Genomic DNA, 19,698 nt, shown 5'->3' on the forward strand with positions numbered 1-19,698 from the left:
CAATGTTAAAAGTTTGGTGGACAAAATGAGACAGAAAAAGAAGTGTCATAAAACACGTCCTAGAAAGTCGGAGAAAGTCATACATGTAAACAAACTACGGTGAGTTGAAGGACCGCCAAAATTAGTAGGACAAAACGGCGCTCGCCAAATACTCGAATCAGTGAAGCATGTTTAATATAAACAGTGTGCTTTATAACAATTAGGGAGGTTTGTGTCATGTTTGTCCTCCTACAGAAACCATAATAAAACAACAAATATATTTTTTCCCCTCATCTTTTTCAATTTTTCATACATTTTTGAAAAAGCTCCTAGTGCCGCGGGTTGCCGACCCCCGAACTAGTGGAAGGAACTTCTATTCCAGGTGCACCTGACCACAGTCCTCCATCAGCAAAGAGACTAGGGTTTGTACGGTATACCAGTATTAGTATAGTACCGCGATACAAATGAATCATATTCTGTACTATACCGCCTCTAAAAAATATGGGTCCCCGCCCCCCTCTTTTTTTAACGCGCATTACGGCGCATCGTTGTCAAATTGCTGGTTTTACAAGCAGAGGAGCATGTTTGGCAACGCACAATTACAGAGTACTTACAAACAGACACAGTGTGTAGACAGAAAAGGGAGAATGGACGCATTTTGGCTTAATGTAAAGTATCAAACAACAGAAGAATACGTGATTATTACATCTTAACAGAAGTGTAGATAGAACATGTTAAAAGAGAAAGTAAGCAGATATTAACAGTAAAAGTAGATGAATAATTAATTTTCTACCACTTGTCCCTCATAATTTTGACAAAATAATAGAATGATAAATGACACAATATGTTACTGCATATGTCAGCAGCTAAATTAGGAGCCTTTGTTTGCTTACTTACTACTAAAAGACAAGTTGTCTTGTATGTTCACTATTTTATTTAAGGACACAATTGCAATAAGAAACATATGTTTAATGTACCGTAAGATTTTTTGTTAAAATAAAGCCAATAATGCCATTTTTTGTGGTCCCCTTTATTTAGAAAAGTATCGAAATAAATCTTAGTACCGGTACCAAAATATTGGTATCGGGACAACCCTAAAAGAGACCATAAAGCATTTGTGGCCATCTGTAGGATAGCAGTGTGGGGTTACACAGTACTGTACATAGCCTCAAATCATTCATCCTCATCAACAGTCTTAGCTCTATTAAAATTTAGCATTATAACTCACCTGCCAGAGGCTGCAGGTAAATTTCGCCTATCGGGTTGATGAAGGAGATTCCATCGCGGCCATCAGCTGTGATGTCGTCCGTTAGAGCAGCGTCACCTCCTGTCACAAAAATGGTCCATAGCCTTCAGTGTAATACATTCAGTATGTGGGCGTTGCACTGGAGGACTATATGCTCGTCTTTGCCTCGTTCGCTGTTAAAAAACGTTTGGATTGCAAAGTAATCAGTCAGAAAAGAAAAATTGATGAGTAGTCACACCTCTGTACCCGCCTCCGCCTCCTCCAGAAGTGCAGGCACCACCTCCGCCTCCAAAACCCCCGTAGGTGGACCAGCCCAGTTTCGACTGGGCCAAATCACATGCTGCACCCCCCCTGGCGCCTTCCACCAGGGACCCGCCTGCCACGGGGTCAGCGACTGGACTGTCCTTCCAGCCTCCACCTCCACCTTAGAGGGACACAGACGGGACAGTTTTTACATCCTTGTAATGCAGTATCTTTATACACAATCATAACAAAAGTACAATATATTAGTTTAGATTTATTGTGTCATAACTTTGACTTGGTCACTTTTTTGTCAAACAAAAGGGTACCAGTGATGCCAAAAGAAAAAAATAACCATAGATGAATAGAGATTGTTTGGTTCTACAGTTGTCTCTGTCCTGGCTGGTAAGTACAATATGGCTAAATTGGTAATAGCTATAATACAATATGACAAAACATAAGGCAGACCATAAATGTTGCCTTCTCCTCAAAAAGTTAAGGTTGAGGACACATTTTATGTTTTATTTGAACAGAGTTTAGCTTATTTTTACACGTGTAGTACACTTACAATAAGAATGTTTAATAGTTAATTCAAAAGCTATAATTTTCCATCTCCACATTCTCAAAGATTAATGGTGTCCAAAGTGCAGGCCAACTTTTTTTTTGCTGGCCCATAGCATATTTAAAAAAATTGTAAATAATAAACAGCCTCCAAATGAACATTACCAAATGTGATTAGGGCTACACTGAAAAAAAAAAAGAAAAAAGTTTAGTTATGTGAAAAACGTTGTTCAAATAATAATAAATATTAATATTAATATTAAATAGATAGATAGATAAATAAATAGTGTTTTGATAAAAATGCAATGTTAAAAAATAATACAAACCGGTAATTATAATTGCTTTTGACTGACGTTTGCCAGGAATTATTTTATAATTTTCTTTTTTCGGTTTTAAATAACCATTATAATCATTATCTTCTTTGAAATTTGATTTTGTAAAAAAACAGTATAATATAAAAATATTTGAAAATGTATAAACACAATCAGGAAGCATAAAAATACAAATTTTAAATAAAAATATTGAAAAACATATATTGGCCTCTCTTATGTATTTTCAAAAGCTTAACATATTTTGATCTACACTGGTTTGGTTTTATCGTATAATATTAACACAAGTACGGTAGTAGAGAATTGTCAGGATTGCTCATGACAAGTTGGAGTTATGTTTCATGTTCTTGTATTTTTGGTATTATTTCCTGTCCAGCGCTCTAATTTTTCATTCCCCTTCCTGTCTGCCCTCATTTTCAACCACTTTACCTCTGGCTTGAGCACTGATTTTCCACACCTGATCTTGATTAGATGTCTTACCTGTCCCTAATCACTAATCAGGAGTGTTTATCTACCAGTTGTGGTATGTTCATCGTGCCTTTTTTGTCTTTTGCTTTGCCTGGCTTTTTGCCTTGTTTTCGCTCACTCATGATCTACTGCTGTAGCCACATTGGTGCATGCACCCTCATTTTCGTTTCTTATAAAAGGACATTTTAATTGCACGTTGCCTGCCGTCTCTACATCTTGGGGTCATGCCAACAGCCAGCATGCGACACTGTAACAGTAACTATGGTTACGGTTACACTGCACACCAAATCTTGATTTTTTTGCCCTCGAGTCCCACAAATCGGATATTTTTTTGCCAGTCTAAATGCTCCAAAGTGCTCCAAATCTGATCTTTTCCCATCAGATTTGGGCCAAATCAGGAGGTAATCCGGATCTAATCTTTTCAAATGTGACTTCAGTCTAAACGCAATGCGACCTGAATGTGACGTGATTGTGACTTTTACATCATCTTTGCGTGAGCTACAGCATTTGTGTGCGCAGGAAAAGACGCAGCCTGCCAGCGGAAGTGAACAAGTCATCACAACATCAAGTTTTGGTGAGTCTTTTTTTGGTGGCTTAATTTTGGGATTTGATTGAATTTTACATTACTAGTCAATAGTGCGCAAATATTAGGCTGTGTGTAATATATGAAGATATATATCTTTGATTCAGAAGAAATGGCAATTGTTGAAGGACTAGAAATGACGTGTACACTGTGGCGTATTTGCTTAAATGTTACGTACATTGTGTGAATTGTTAACGTAAGTGAGTTGAAATACAAACCCAAAAATCAGTGAAGTTGGCACGTTGTGTAAATCGTAAATAAAAACAGAATACAATTATTTGCTAATCCTTTTCAACCTATATTCAATTGAATAGACTGAACAGACAAGATACTTAACGTTCTAACTGCAAAACTTTATTTTTTGCAAATATTAGCTCATCTAGAATTTGATGCCTGCAACATGTTTCAAAAAAGCTGGCACAAGTGGCAAAAAAAACTGAGAAAGTTGAGGAATGCTCATCAAACACTTATTTGGAAAATTCCCCAGTTGAACAGGTGGGTGCCATGATTGGGTATAAAAGCAGCTTCCATGAAATGCTCAGTCATTCACAAACAAGGATGGCGCGAGAGTCACCACTTTGTGAACAAATGCGTAAGCAAATTGTCCAACAGTTTAAGAACAACATTTCTCAACCAGCTATTGCAAGGAATTGAGGGATTTCACCATCTACGGTCCGTAATATCATCAAAAGGTTCAGAGAATCAGGAGAAATCACTGCACGTAAGCAGCTAAGCCCGTGACCTTCAATCCCTCAGGCGGTACTTCATCAAAAAGCAGCACCATTGTGTAAAGGATATCGCCACATGGGTTCAGGAACACTTCAGAAAATCACTGTCTACATCTGTAAGTGCAAGTTAAAACTCTACTATGCGAAGCCAAAGCCATTTATCAACAACACCCAGAAACGCCGCCGGCTTTGCTGGGCCCGAGCTCATCTAAGATGGACTGATGCAAAGTGGAAAAGTGTTCTGTGGTCTGACGAGTCCACATTTCAAATTGTTTTTGGAAACTGTGGACGTTGTGTCCTCCGGACCAAAGAGGAAAAGAACCATCCAGACTGTTATAGGCACAAAGTTCAAAAGCCAGCATCTGTGATGGTATGGGAGTGTATTAGTGCCCAAGGAATGGGTAACTTACACATCTGTGAAGGCACCATTAATGCTGAAAGGTACATACAGGTTTTGGAGCAATATATGTTGCCACCCAAGCAACGTTACCATGGACACCCCTGCTTATTTCAGCAAGACATTGCCAAGCCACGTGTTACAACAGCATAGCTGCATAGTAAAAGAGTGCGGGTACTAGACTGGCCTGCCTGTAGTCCAGACCTGTCTCCCATTGGAAATGTGTGGCGCATTATGAAGCGTAAAATACGACATTGGAGACCCCGGATTGTTGAACAACTTAAGCTGTACATCAAGCAAGAATGGGAAATAATTTCACCTGAAAAGCTTCAAAAATTGATCTCATCAGTTCCCAATTGTTTACTGAGTGTTGTTAAAAGGAAAGGCCATGTAACACAGTGGTGCTGCCATTAAATTCTAAGTTAATGATTATTTGCAAAAAAAAAAAGTTTCTCAGGTAAATTATTAAATATCTTGTCTTTGCAAAGTATTCAATTGAATAAAAGTTGAAAACGATTTGCAAATCATTGTGTTCTGTTTTTATTTACGAACTACACAACGTGCCATCTTCACTGGTTTTGGGTTTTGTACATTTTTTAGTTCTTTAATCGTGTATTTTTCACAAGTGTCATCTTCTTACAAATGACCTGATCCACCTTTTTGAACACGTCTGCCATAGTTGATCGCTCGTAGTCAAAGTTAAAACTGAGAAGATATTTTCACGGAGGCTGTCAAAATACTCATTTAATGCGGATGAATCCATTCTCATTATTACTGTGATTAAAAATGTTAATGTTTATTTTACAAATAAGGATTAGCTTCATTTTACACAGTATAACACTTCAAAATGTTAAAATATGACTTAAAACAGTTCATTAATGTTTAATTATGGTAACAGATGATCTCAATGTTTTTTCTGAAATTTTTTAATTCTAAACAAATCAAACGCTAACCGACGACTTTCAACGCACTAGACTTTGAACAAACCAAGCCTCGAAGTGCTTGTAAAAGTCAGTAAGATGCATTGTTTAAAGACACAGGGGGTTGTCTTGGAGACAGCCTACCGTCTCATCCACTTGTTTATGGCCTAGCAGCCAGAGAAGTATGCCGTATGGAGACCATCGCCTCGTGCTCCATGTTAGGTCAAATTAAGAACACTGCAGCATGTTTGGCTCTGGTGCCACTTGTCTGCCTTTGTTGACATTCTGTGGACTGGACTTTCACAATGTTATGTCAGACCCACTCGACATCCGTTGCTTTCGGTCTCCCCTAGAGGGGGGGGGTTACCCACATATGCGGTCCTCTCCAAGGTTTCTCATAGTCATTCACCGACGTCCCACTGGGGTGAGTTTTTCCTTGCCCGTATGTGGGCTCTGTACCGAGGATGTCGTTGTGGCTTGTACAGCCCTTTGAGACACTTGTGATTTAGGGCTATATAAATAAACATTGATTGATTGATTGATTGATTCCAGTGAGTGAATTTAGCAGGTTAAACCTTCGCCATAAGCACTCATTGTGACAGAGCGCTTTGACCGGAATATGCAATCAGCAAACTGAGCTCACTGTGCACGACTTACACTTTACAATCCCTGCTATTCAATTACGTTTGCAGGAAAACTCATTTTCATTCTGGTGCAATTAGCAGAATCACATGGCGCCCACATGGGAAGGTCCACATAGGAGCAGGGGGACTACTGCTAGGTGTTGCATACATTCACAGCAGTATGCAGACCATAAGCAGCAATTCAGACGTGTTTTTATGCCAGCTGGCAGGACTTCCTTGTTATGAGAAAACCGTTGTCATTGCTGCACACATTAAAATCTTAATTCAATGTAAATAAGCCAACGATAAGCATGTTGTTTTAGGAGATAGAACAGATGCCGGCTGCATGCCGGCTGCATGTTGAGAAATGACTCATTTATTTCCATGGTTGAAGGAAATAGAAACACTTTGCATCAATTGGCCATTTCCGTACATCTGGAGAAATGTCAGGGGTCCAAACTTGAGGCCTCATTTTCCACCTTATACAGCAATCAATCCCAAGATAAGAAAAAGCCAGGCAAAACAAACCAAAACAGGCCTGTGAATGTGTGGAGCGGTCACTCATCCAAACATTGAGACTATAACACAGTTTAATGGACAAATATTAATATCTATTTTATGGTTGCGTTATTTTCGGGGTAGGCCTCATCTGCGTACCCTGACTAAAATGTCATGTTTACAGGACATTTTGCACTTTTTTTCCGTTGTTTTATTCATCACTGCGATTGTAAACTTTGTGTAATTTTGATACCATTGGTTAGTTCATTTTTTACGTTTATTTTATTACAATTTAATTTACCACAATAGGTTTTAAAAATGAGTTAAAATAAAGTCAAACGTCAAACTCAAATGTGTACAGCAGATCATAATAATTGAGTTGATTTGTCGGGGGAAAATTTTCCAAAAAAATGTTTCATTTAAAAAAAAAAAAGTTAGATGCAGCTCTACTGTATATACACCTAAATGATCTTTTGAGGAAAATTACAGGACCACATTGCACAGAATGCGCTATATTTCATTTCCATGCCAGATGTATTTTTGTGTACTCTGAAGAAACAAAAATGCTAATTCTTGCAAGGATCAGGGCAAAATAATACCTGCAGCTTTCATTATTATGCAGTGTAGTTCTAGTCCACCGCTGCATACTGTTCCCATGATAATAAACATATTGCTAAATTATTAGTAATAGTTATATAACATTATATTTGCAGTCACAATGTTTTGATACAGCTCTTGTATTGGATCAAATTAAATTATGCTTGGTACAAACAAGGTAATGAAGGTCCTCGCCAGGAAACTGATAACATCTTCCAGACCAATCCCAACACAGACTAGGTGTGGCAAAATGATTCTCTGCATTTGACCCATCACCCTTGATCACCCCTTGGGAGGTGAGGGGAGCAGTGGGCAGCAGCGGTGGCCGCGCCCGGGAATCGTTTTTGGTGATTTAACCCCCACTTCCAACCCTTCATGCTGAGTGTGTGACAATCGATGGTACTTTAACTTTAACTTAATTATTTGCACATTGTGCTGGGTTAGAGCATGCATGCAAAGGGCTGCTTTCAATTAAAGTCTGGGCACACATCTCCTCAATAAGCAAAAATTGCAGGTACACATCGAAGGAATCACAGCAGCTCAAAACAAAAAATATCCAGCAGCCATCATAGCTATTACGTCTAATTTATACGTAACGACGTGTACATCTTTGCTGTCCTTATTATGTAAAATGTCAGTAAAACCACAAATTTGGAAGCAACCGTGCATAAAAAAGGAGCCCCAGTTAAAACCTGATTTGATTTACATTGATTACAGCGCTCAGCAAGGAGGAATACACAATGGTAAAAGTAATATAAGCAGACATCTGAGCCTCGATCACCACAGAGCTCCTTCTAAAGGAGGACTTGCTGTATCGTCACGTTCGTACCTGCCCTGCCGGTTCGGCCGTTGGTACTGGGGGCTGTGGTGCTGTTTTCAAACTGCTCCAGGGGTATCTGATCCAGACTGGTCTCCGGGTCTTCCATGTAAGCGTTTCCTCCTCCTCCAGCCGCAATCATCAAGGGAACCAGCTCGTCACCCTCCACCTGATGAGACAATATGTTAGTTTCAGCTGCTGCAGTAGGACCAAATGCCGCATAATCTTTTGATGATGAATTTTGTATTTTCTGACTTATAAATGTTGTTACAATGTTGGATACTTGTGTTAAACAATGCCAAATCGTCAAATCATAAAGTCTTGGATCCCTCTGTTCGCCGGGTTTTGCAGTCTGGCTACGTTTTTTACGTACTTATTTGAACATGAAGTAAAGCTCTCAGCAAGAGAGGAATGAGCTTCAGGCCATGTGTAAAGACAAAAAAAAGTAAGCTAAAGTATTATTTTCATCTAATCTTGGCATGTTCATAATAAAACTCACATTTGACCAACAGAGTGTGCATGTGTACCTAATGGTGTGACTGGGTGAATCAATATAGTGTTTATGATATGATTTGATTTTTATTAAGGATCCCCATTAGCTGGTTGCCTCAACAACCCACTAGTCTTCCTGGGGTCCACAATTCAATACAATTACATGTAAACGTATGAAGTTTATTGTTGACCGTATCTGGGAAAAAAAAGCGGTGCCTACCTCAAGATACATATTTAAACACTACATTTTCTAAAGATAAGTTTTTTTGATACTTTTGGAGAGAGGGAGGTGTGAATTCATTTGTAATTTGAGAACACCCCAAGAATTGAACATCTTGCAGACAGATTAAAAAAAGGGACTGTGGAGCAGAATTTATGCCATACTTACACCGAAACATAGCTCATCTAAAATATATAGACCAGTGATTCTCAAACTGTGATATTTGTACCACTGGTGGTACGTGGGCTCCTTCTAGTGGTATACCAAAGAAACGCTTGATTGAAGTACAGTGTTTTCCTATATTCCAACACAGTGTTACTGTTCAAACTGTGTGTAATGTTACAGAGGCTAAAATATATTAAATATACTTGCTAAATAAAACCTCTGCCTTGTTTTTAATGAATACTTAGGCCTCTACGCTGTATTTTAATGTTGGTCATTATCGTGGTACTTGGAAAGCCGAGTGTTTTCTGAGGTGGTACTTGGTGAAAACAGTTTGAGAACCACTGATCTAGACCACAAGGAAGTGTGTTGAATGTAGATTAAAATCATGATAGATCACTTTTGAGATCCAATTGTATTTAAGGGCTGTCAAAAAAAAAACGAGTTAACGTTAATCACAAAAATTGATCACAGAAATTATGTATGTTAATTTTACTGTGCATGCTCCAATAAAAGTGAATTTGTGTGCAAATATTGGGGTCTTTTTAAAAGTAATTTAAATTATGCAAGCGAGCGTGATTAAATATGATTACTGGCTAATTAACCTGTGATTAATCAAGATTAGTCCAAACTCAAAAGTGTGAATAATAAATATATAAATTTGACAGCCCCAATATAAATACCAATAGTCTCAGTGAAGTTTTAATATACGTTTGTAGCTTAATATAGTACAGCTCTCAGTATGATGCAGTGTAAACTACAACCAGAATAGTAACAGAATTCTTGATGCATATGGTGTGACCTTAAAGATGTAGGTCGCTCCTCCTCCTCCACCTCCTCCGCCAGCCCACTTTGCGCCAGCCTCTGCTTGCAGGCCTTCTTCGATCACAGAAGACTCCCCCAGGCAAATCTCCTGGGTTTGGTCGTTTCTCTGCACCAAAAGGGTCGATAAAGAGAGTCAAACTCCACTAAAACATGAATCCATTTCAGGTTCAAACACTCTTTTGCAATACAGGGACATTAGTCAGTCGTTGCACTTGCCGCACTCACTCCAGGGCATGCGTCCTCTCCTTGATGACCCACTAGGATGTAGAGTAAATCCCCTTTTTCCAGAGGGAACACGGCCGAAATGAAAATGCCGTGGTTGCGTTTATTGTGGGTTTTGGCTCCTTTCCCTCCTGCAGCCCCGTAGGCGGAGATCCTGAACAAAGGAGGGAATGATGGATCACACACAGTCACGGAATGCTTACTGCTGTGACTACTCAGAAATACTCACATAGGACACAATAACAGGTACACCTGCTCTTTTATGATGTGTGACGTATAACAACTTAGATGTTTACCATTAGCAATGCTTTGGATAACATGAGAAAATTGGACGGAAACAAAGCTCTCTTTATCCACTTGGGTTGGGTATCGGTATTAAAAACGGTGCTTTAATATAGGGCTGGGCGATATATCGATATACGCGATATAACGCGGGTTTGTCTCTGTGCGATATAGAAAATGACTATATCATGATATTGGAGTATACGTTCTCACGCAGTTGCTTTTAGCTGCTGGCATTACACTACAGGCTCTTCCCACTCCTTGTGTCTCCTTCTCACAGACAGCAAGCGCACCTTCTTACACACGTCACATACTGTCACGTCATACGTCACATACGTATACGCCCTCGCGGAGCAGAGAGGTAGCGGCATGGGTAACGTTAGCTGTGATGCGAGTGGTAATACGAGAGAAAGAAGGTGCAAATCTGGTAACAAATGAAGGAAGAATTAATTCCCAAGAAAAACAGCAGGGGGTCCATCGTCTGGCGGTGGTTTGGCGTCAAGTGGGAATATGTCGAACAGACAACCGTAATTTGTCAAGTGTGGGGCAAAAGCGTTTCTACAAAATGTAGCATTACTGCTAATTTGTAGCATAATTTGAAAAGTCACCTGCTAGAGAATGAAGAGTGCTTACTCCGCATGTCAACATCTCCATTCGGTGCCACACGCCCAGACCATCAAAATGCAGAGGCAAACATTTCCAGATCAACATCGTATGAAAAAAAGAGTCAACAACAAAAAGAGATAATGTCCGCAGGAACCTACCACATAGCGAAGGATGAACACTATTTGATTTCCTATTATGCAGCTCATTTTTATTTGACACTTATTGAAATATCTTGTGTGACATCATGTTTTTAAACTATTGTAGTGGTGTTCTGTACAAAAAGTGCACTTTAATTTAGTCTTTTGATAAGTCATCTTAGTGACACCATGCACACAAGTGCACTAATAGCTTGTTTTAAAATGTCTCTGACAATCTTGCACTTTCTGTTTTGAAATGACATGAATGTTTGTGCCACTGCTTAATAACTGTTTAATAAATACAGTTTTGGTAAATTGACTTAGTTGTGATTTCCTTCTCTGCCTGAAAGTTTAAAATGAGCATATATTAATGGAGTATGAACAAGAATGTTTTAATGTAGACACATAGAATCATCATACTGGTGTGATTATATGTATCAAGTGTTAATTCAAGGCTAAGGCAAAATATTGAGATATATATCGTGTATCGCGATATGGCCTAAAAATATCGAGATAATTTAAAAAAGCCATATCGCCCAGCCCTACTTTAATAGCTTTTTTTGGGGGGAGGGGGCAAAAGCACATGTTTTTCTTTGAAACATTCTACTGTAAATCGTAAATAAACGTAAATAAAAGTCAGCTAACAATGGAGTCAATGGGAGCTTCTCTTTTGCGCCCACAAAGCCCACTAAAAAAACATCCAAAAACCGCCAACAATACTCCATTTACATTTCGTGACCTGAATATTAACCAGGTGTTAGCGATATTGTTATTATAACCGCTAACGTTAAAGACCTACTTTTAGTGGCGTATTGATTACAGAGAGGTAACTAGCTTATGCTGCTATAATTACATCATCAGCTGGTGAGCTGATTCATCGCCTGTTAGCTGGTGAAAGTCTGCCATGACTAGTAGTGTTGTTGTAGTTGAAGGAAATAGCGAACGTTGTGACGCGTCTATGAAATGAATGCGCTGCCGTATGCTTTAAATGAGCAAAATAGGTCAATATTACATGTTGTAATGAATGTGCCTGTTACTACATTACATACAGTATGTACTGACAGCATGTACATTATATCTTGATGAAGGTGTTTGGAGGTTTTCTAAATGCGCTTTATAATTGACTCACTTTATAAAGGACTCACATTGTGATTGGCAAAAAATTTTTGAAAGTGCATTTCCCCTTTAATACGGCCCAGCCTCGACCTCTAGTGGCCCCCTAAGAAACCTGTGTCACGGCCAGGGCGCATTGGAATGCGCCCTCTGGGATTAATAAAGTATTTCTGATTCTGATTCCCATCATTGCGCTCTGCGTGTCACACCTCGGGACACGCCCATCCAGGGACGCGCTGTGCACGTCGCCGCCCTGCAGCAGCCACCAGCTGTAATCCTTTACCGGCAATCAGCACACCTGCCTGTAATGAAGGAGCTGCCTTCATAAGCCTGGACAACTTGGCATGCCGGCGCCGGAATATAATCTGTTGGTGTTCAGTAAACTATAATCTGATGCTTGATGCAACTCTCGCTTTATGCTCTCTATCTGTCCTCTCTGTGCTTTCCCTGCGTTGATTGTTGTGTCCTCCCTCACCCCGCTGTTCCCTGTGTGCATCCCAGAGTCAAGCTGTGCATCTTGTGCTTCCGGATCTTCCCTGCCTCCCTTGCGCTTCCTGGTTCTCGACTCCTCGCTGGCCCCCGGACTACGACAACTCGCTCCTGCCTCTCGACCACGCTTCCGCCCCTGGATAACCCTGCCTGCCTTGCCCTTGTCTGACAGCACCGCTCCTCTCAACACGCACCTCCAACATTTACGGTAAAACGCTCCAGTTAAATACTACACATAGTCTTACACCATACACACTCTTGGATTTTGTCACACTCCATTTCCTTAGTTCGTATATTTTATATTGTTTGATTATTATATATATTTGGACTATATATATATAATAAATGATTGAACATTACCTTCCCCTGGTGTCAGTTGCCATCACCTTCCTCAGTTAACCATAACAACCAGCACAATAAGCATGAAGCACCACTTCACTTACAGGTACCGGTTGGTGGCAGGGACCTTCCACATTTGGACTCCTTTTAAGGGCCCGTCTTTCCCCACAGTCACGCTGACATTTTTGTTCCTGTAGGTACTGTCACACTGGGCCTGTGTGGGCCCGTAGGGACCACTCGCGCCACATGAGTTGAAAAACCAGGTCATCAGAGACACATCTAGAAGATAAAAGTGACAAAAAAGTCCCAATAACTTTTGAGTTTCACCACTAGATCCACCTGGAACATGAGAATGGATTAACGGCTTTTGCTCAGATGTCTTAGGCTACCTGGGACACGGTGATTTAACAATCCATAACATTTTAATATGATTTTATCGTTCATAATGGATTGAGAAAATGACATAGCAGACGAGCAGTGGAAATTCACCTGATGACGAAGGCTCTGCGAGCGGACTTAAGAAATCCCTCAGGTCGGCCATGAGCAGAAAAGCGTTGAGATCTAAGATGAGACAGGAATACATGGTGTTGTAAATTGGTGGAGAGTGACAGATTTAATCAACTTTTGTATGAAAATTTAAACTATATACTGAAGGAATGACTCCGCCTTTGAAGCCAGACAGGGACAAAACATTAGAAACTGCATAACCATCCTACGCCTTTTTAATTCACACCAGCTATTTCATTGGCTGTCATTACACATTTTTGCAAGCATAACCTAACTACAGTTGAGCAAATGATTTTGAAAAAGTAATTAGTTACCAGTATCAGTTTCCAAAAAAAGCTATTAAATTAGAAACATAATTACTCCTTCATAAATGTAATTAGTTACCACGAAAAGTAAATACCATATTATCCAACCTATCAGCTATTACTTTTTTTTCCTACACTTTGAACCCTGCAGCTTCTAAAACAATGTGGCTAATTTATGGACATTTCTTCGCTAACGGCCATTATGTTTGGTATCAACAAATAGTTATCATAAAACACTGACAGAGACACTGAAAAGGTGTGTTATTGTTTGTGCAATGGCACCATCTTTTGGACGAGTTTGCTCACTGCAGGTGCTGCAGGTTGAAAATGTACTTTGTTTTTTGTATTTTTCTGTAGCGTTTCTGCACAAAAAGCTTCTTCATTCATCACTCAAGCAACGTTTGTAAGTTTTTACAATTGCATTAATTTAAATGTATTTCAATGTCAAACATTGATTTGAGCTACAAGTGTTTTGCGTTAAGGGGCAACTGCACTTTTTGGGGAATTTTGCCTATTGTTCACAATCTTTATGAGAGACAAGACAAAAGTTTTTTAGTTTTTTGCATTTTAATTTGTAAAAATCGGCTTGTTCTTGGTGCTAGCAATGCAGCTAATGGTAGCAATCCATTCTGCCTCTAAATCACTTTAAAAATGCATTCAAAAACCGTCATCAATACTTCATTTTCGTTCCAAAACTTATGTAATAACCAAGCTGTAGCAACAATTTTTTGTAAGAGTGAAAAGTGAGGAACTTTATCAATCGTGGTAACATTGTTTTGCGAGGGCATGCTACGGCATTAGCCGTAAGCTATCTACATCAAGAGATAAGCTACCTTTTGAATCAGCAGCTGAATCACTTTTAAAGTTTATAATGCACAACACAATGCGATAGGACACCCATTTTTACTGACTGAAAAACATGAACAATCGTATTACAGTATCTGTAAAGTATTAGCTCACATTTCATGTTTTGTTTGTACACAGCTAGCTCGACAGTGTATGTAGTTGTAATAACAAGCATGACGTGCAGCGTGTATCATGATCAATATTATAGTGACTCACTCGATGGACAGTTAGTTGTCTGTTTGGTCCAGCTGGCTGGGGAAATTTTGTCATGTTGACTTTGGGTAAGCACGCTATTTATGTTGGCATAGCTTGGCTCCAAGTTCCAAATATACAGTGTCAAGTCACGCCAACCTCACGCTCTTGGCTTCTGCTTCAACATTTCACCCTCTGTTCGTGCTCGCTTCTATAAGCATCCTCAGTATATTCAGACTCAAAAAGATAAGGTTGTGAATCCTCATTTGTCCAAAAATAGTTGTCTTTGTTGTCTGTTACCAAGTCTGCCATGATTAGAACATACTCGCTTTTGTTTCCGGAAATAGGACACACGTTTGTTGCCGGAAGTCGGAAGTGTGCTGCTATGGAAATGGAAATAAATGTGCTGAGGAAAGAAGTTCCGGTAATGCATAAAATTACCAAAATACAGTAAATATTGAACATAATGCATATTGTTATGACCATGTCTGTTACTACATTATACAGGTATATATACTTGCATTGGAAGGCTTTGAACTTGTTTTAGAGGGCTTTGAAGGCTACAATGGTGACTACCATTAGCCACATTTTGCAAGCGTTTATCATCTTTAGAATGCTAAAAGAAAAAGACGTGTGTGTTCTTGTCTTTTATAATGATTGTGAACGATAGGCAAAATTTTAAAAAAAAAAGTGCAGTTCCCCTTTTTTGGCACCAAACAAATTAAACTTGAAAGTTGAGATACTACCGTAGGAGATTTAGAATATAGCGTATCTTGCTCTACCGATACCGACAATTGCTCTCTAGCGTACGGGAGGCACACTGCCAATGATCAGATTAGAGATAGTGTAAAAAAATACAAGAAATCAATTTATTTGAGAAATCAGGCAAACTTGTAAACGTACTGATTTAGTAAAACTGATATTGTGACCTTTAAACCTTTTTAGACTAAGATTAAAAACCAAACCCCTAGTAATGCTGCATGGGTCGCTATCAAAAGGTGTATGACTCCCACCTGTGTCAAAGCAGGTTGCACCTATTGCAAAATCATCCAGGGCAACATCAGCATTGGAACCTTGGAGCCAAACAGCTGTCACTTTAACACTAAACCTGCAAGAAAACACAAATTGTAGTTAGGCTCAGAGGAGCAAGCAGTAAAACAGGATGTGTGCTGTAATACTCATGATGAAGTCCAGTCAGCGGCAGGACAACATCCTCCCAATCCTCATTTGAAGGGCTCTTTATCTCCCAAACCAGGGGTGCAGTGGCGGTCCCATTTTCCTCCAAAGCCACAGACAAGGAGCCATTGAAGCGGCCAAACAGGTGAAAGGAAAAACGCATCTACACATATAAATACAAACAAGAAGTGAGAATGAGGTCCGCCATTTAGTTGATTCCCACAGGAGTCAGCTTACCTGGCAAGTCTTATTGGAGACAGGAGGAGGAAAAAAGTGGCTCTGAACAGACGCCTCCTGCAGGGAATGTCTCGGTCTTATCTCCAGAAACAAGAAGTGTCCTAAGAGAAACAGCAAACTATTAGATAACATCTCAATTCCTAGAGGACTTTGTGTTCCAGCATCATTTTTATTGTGAAAAATACATGCGCAATTATCAGTAACTTTTTAATGATGTAACAGCAATATTGAGCCTGAACATGAGAAAAACGCTATCATTTCCCTCAGCTGATTGCTCCTCTTTTGAGAAAAGAGGCAGTCAAACTGTGGTTTCTAAAGTGTTTTCATGATGTCATGACCGAAAAACACCTTGCTTGTTGACATGATATGACCCATATGGTGTATACCAGGGTTGTAAAATTCATTTTAGCTCATGGCCACATGTAGTAAAATCTATTCCCAAGTGGGCCGGACTGGTAAAATCATCACATAATAGCTTAAAAAAATCTGATTTTTATGTTTTTTTTACTTTGGGTTAAAACAATCACGTTCTGAAAAGGTACATATCACAAATAATCCTTTAGACAAAACACTTCAAGTTAATTGAAACTTCGGAGGAAAAAATAGTGCAGTTTCAAAAATGAAGAACACAATGAAGAATACAATGAACTTAGTATTTACAAAGCCATTAAACTTTAAATCAACAAATCGCATTAAAAGAGTATGCATTCATAGGAGAATGTATGAACAGAATACTCTTAACAAATTATACTGATAGAACATCCATTGAGATTCAAAATGTTATTACAAAATATTTTATTCTGTAATACAAATAACCTTTAAGTCAGAACCTGTATTGTGCTATTTTATTTTTCTGAAGTGGCGGTATCTATGACTACTAAAGTTTAACTCTATTAATATCTAAAAGGATCACATTTATATCTCATAATGGATTTTTAAAAATATCCTATACACTTTTCTTGTTACGGCGCACGCGCAGTCTGCATCTCCCTCATCTGCGGGAGCACTTGGAGGATCCGCTGACAGCGCGCCCGGACACGCCCATGCTTGCGCTGAGAGCACCGCGCCCACGCAGCTACAAGCCTGCTTATGATTGGCAATCGACACACCTGCAATTGATGAGGGCGAGCCGCTTAAAAGACCAGTGGACCCATGGATGCAGGCGGGAACTTAGTTCTCATATGGTGACCCGTAAGCGAAGCTTTATGCTCTTTTGCTCTCTCTCCGTCATTCTTCCCCGTGTTTGATTTGTCTCCTGTCATCTTCCTTGTGCCCTCAGTGTTTTCCTTCCGATGCCCTGGATTTCGACTGCCTCCTCGATCGTTCCTTGACTACTCGCTTGCCCCTGGACTCTGATGCCTCTCTCTCGCCCCGGATCACCTGCCTGCCCCATGGACTGCCTCGTTTGCTCTCGTCAACACTTGGTAACACACTTCAGCTAACTACACACATAGTCTTACACCACACACTCTTGTATTGTAGTTCACACTCCATTTCCTTAGTTTAGTTGTATTGTTTATTATATATATATATATATATATATATATATATATATATATATATATATATATATATATATATATATATATATATATATATCTATATTGTCTATATATATAATAAATATTTGTATATACTTCCCCCTGGTGTCTGAGCCGTCACCTCCCCTTAGTAGTAACCGTAACAGTAAGTTCCCGCCAAAATTATATATAGGGACCTGACGGCCCAGTGACTTTAGCTCTGCCCCCAGTGACTTTAGCCCCGCCCCCAGTGACATTTTTTTTTCTTTTCTCTCCTATTTTTGCCCCATTCACCATGGCCTTTTCTTTTCGCTTCAAACCGGAGGATTTGTCTTGTCCTGCCGAGCAGTCATGGAAAGGCATGTTCAGTAGTGATATGAGCAAGGAGGAATTTTCTCGTCGCCTGGACACCCTCCTCCCACCCTTAAAGACTGTTCCTCAGTCAGCAGGAAGCGTGTGGCATCCACTTTCGGAGGGGGGGGATAGTACTGGTGGCTGTGCTGGTGTGATGGCGCAGCTGCAACCAGACAGGCTTCCCCCTGCCAGACTAATTCCACCTGTCTTCCGCTTTTCCTAGCCGCAGTCACCAGTCCCCTGGCTAGCCTCTGAGCTAGCACCAGCCACCAGGCTAGCCGCCGAGCTAGCATCAGTCCCTCGGCTAGCCCCTGAGCTAGCACCCGTCCCTCGGCTAGCCCCTGAACTAGCACCCGTCCCTCGGCTAGCCCCTGAACTAGCACCCGTCCCTCGGCTAGCCCCTGAGCTAGCACCAGCCCCTCGGCTAGCCCCCGAGCTAGCACCAGCCCCTCGACTAGCCTCCGAGCTAGCACCAGTCCCCAGTATAGCCCCCGCATCTCCTCCAGCTCCCAGGCTGACCCCCACGTCTCCTCCAGCTCCCAGGCTGGCCCTGACCTTCGCCCCTCGGCCAGCGGCGCCGACCTCTGCACCTCGGCCGGCGGCGCCGACCTCTGCACCTCGGCCTGCGGCGCCGACCTCTGCACCTCGGCCTGCGGCGCCGACCTCTGCACCTCGGCCTGCAGCGCCGACCTCTGCACCTCGGCCGGCTCCTCAGCTGCACTCCTCTGCACCTCGGCCAGCTCCTCGGCTGCCCTCCTCGTCTCCAGCTACGATGGCATCTGCCGCTTCCACGCCGCCGAAGACGTCTGCCGCTTCCACGCCGCAGAAGACGTCTGCCGCTTCCACGCCGCCGAAGACGTCTGCCGCTTCCACGCCGCCGAAGACGTCCGCCGCTTCCACGCCGCCGAAGACGTCCGCTGCTTCCACGCCGCCGAAGACGTCCGGTGCTTCCACGCCGCCGAAGACGTCCGGTGCTTCCACGCCGCCGATGACGTCCGCTGCTTCCACGCCGCCGATGACGTCCGCTGCTTCCACGCCGCCGCTGACGTCCGCTGCCTCCACGCCGCCGATGACGTCCGCTGCTTCCACGCCGCCGATGACGTCCGCTGCTTCCACGCCACCGATGACGTCCGCTGCTTCCACGCCGCCGATGACAACGTGCCCTCCTCCTCGTGTCCGGCGGGACGCACCACGGCGCCATTCGCGTCCGCCTTTCCAACGGCCTAGAAGTCGACCGTTCCTTGTTCATCCACCTCGCCGGCCGCAGCGGCGGTCTACTCGCCGCCGCCACCAGACTTGTCACCGATGGCTTATGAGACACTTGGGCCGGCGACCCACCACCAGTTCTCCCCTCCGCCCTCCCTTGTTTCGTGAGTATGTTCATTTGTCTGTCTTGGGACATCTGGAATCTGTCCATAGGGGGGGGATACTGTTACGGCGCACGCACAGTCTGCATCTCCCTCATCTGCGGGAGCACTTGGAGGATCCGCTGACAGCGCGCCCGGACACGCCCATGCTTGCGCTGAGAGCACCGCGCCCACGCAGCTACAAGCCTGCTTATGATTGGCAATCGACACACCTGCAATTGATGAGGGCGAGCCGCTTAAAAGACCAGTGGACCCATGGATGCAGGCGGGAACTTAGTTCTCATATGGTGACCCGTAAGCGAAGCTTTATGCTCTCTTTTG

General features: G+C 41.6%; 1 protein-coding gene across 2 annotated transcripts in view; it reads right to left on the reverse strand.

Moving 5' to 3' along the window:
• ltk (leukocyte receptor tyrosine kinase) overlaps positions 1–19,698 on the reverse strand; it is a 138,128-nt gene that overhangs the window by 39,408 nt on the left and 79,022 nt on the right. For both annotated transcript variants that reach the window (XM_062041633.1, XM_062041631.1), the window contains exons 8-17: positions 16,137–16,237; positions 15,902–16,062; positions 15,737–15,831; positions 13,363–13,434; positions 12,978–13,152; positions 9,911–10,061; positions 9,663–9,791; positions 7,999–8,155; positions 1,464–1,649; positions 1,208–1,306 (exon numbers count right to left, since the gene is read on the reverse strand). In XM_062041633.1, the coding sequence (XP_061897617.1) occupies positions 1,208–1,306; positions 1,464–1,649; positions 7,999–8,155; positions 9,663–9,791; positions 9,911–10,061; positions 12,978–13,152; positions 13,363–13,434; positions 15,737–15,831; positions 15,902–16,062; positions 16,137–16,237 (1,326 nt within the window). The remainder of the gene's footprint in view (positions 1–1,207; positions 1,307–1,463; positions 1,650–7,998; positions 8,156–9,662; positions 9,792–9,910; positions 10,062–12,977; positions 13,153–13,362; positions 13,435–15,736; positions 15,832–15,901; positions 16,063–16,136; positions 16,238–19,698) is intronic.

The sequence above is a fragment of the Entelurus aequoreus genome, linkage group LG03 (assembly GCF_033978785.1).
Source record: "Entelurus aequoreus isolate RoL-2023_Sb linkage group LG03, RoL_Eaeq_v1.1, whole genome shotgun sequence".
In the NCBI taxonomy this organism is placed as follows: domain Eukaryota; kingdom Metazoa; phylum Chordata; class Actinopteri; order Syngnathiformes; family Syngnathidae; genus Entelurus; species Entelurus aequoreus.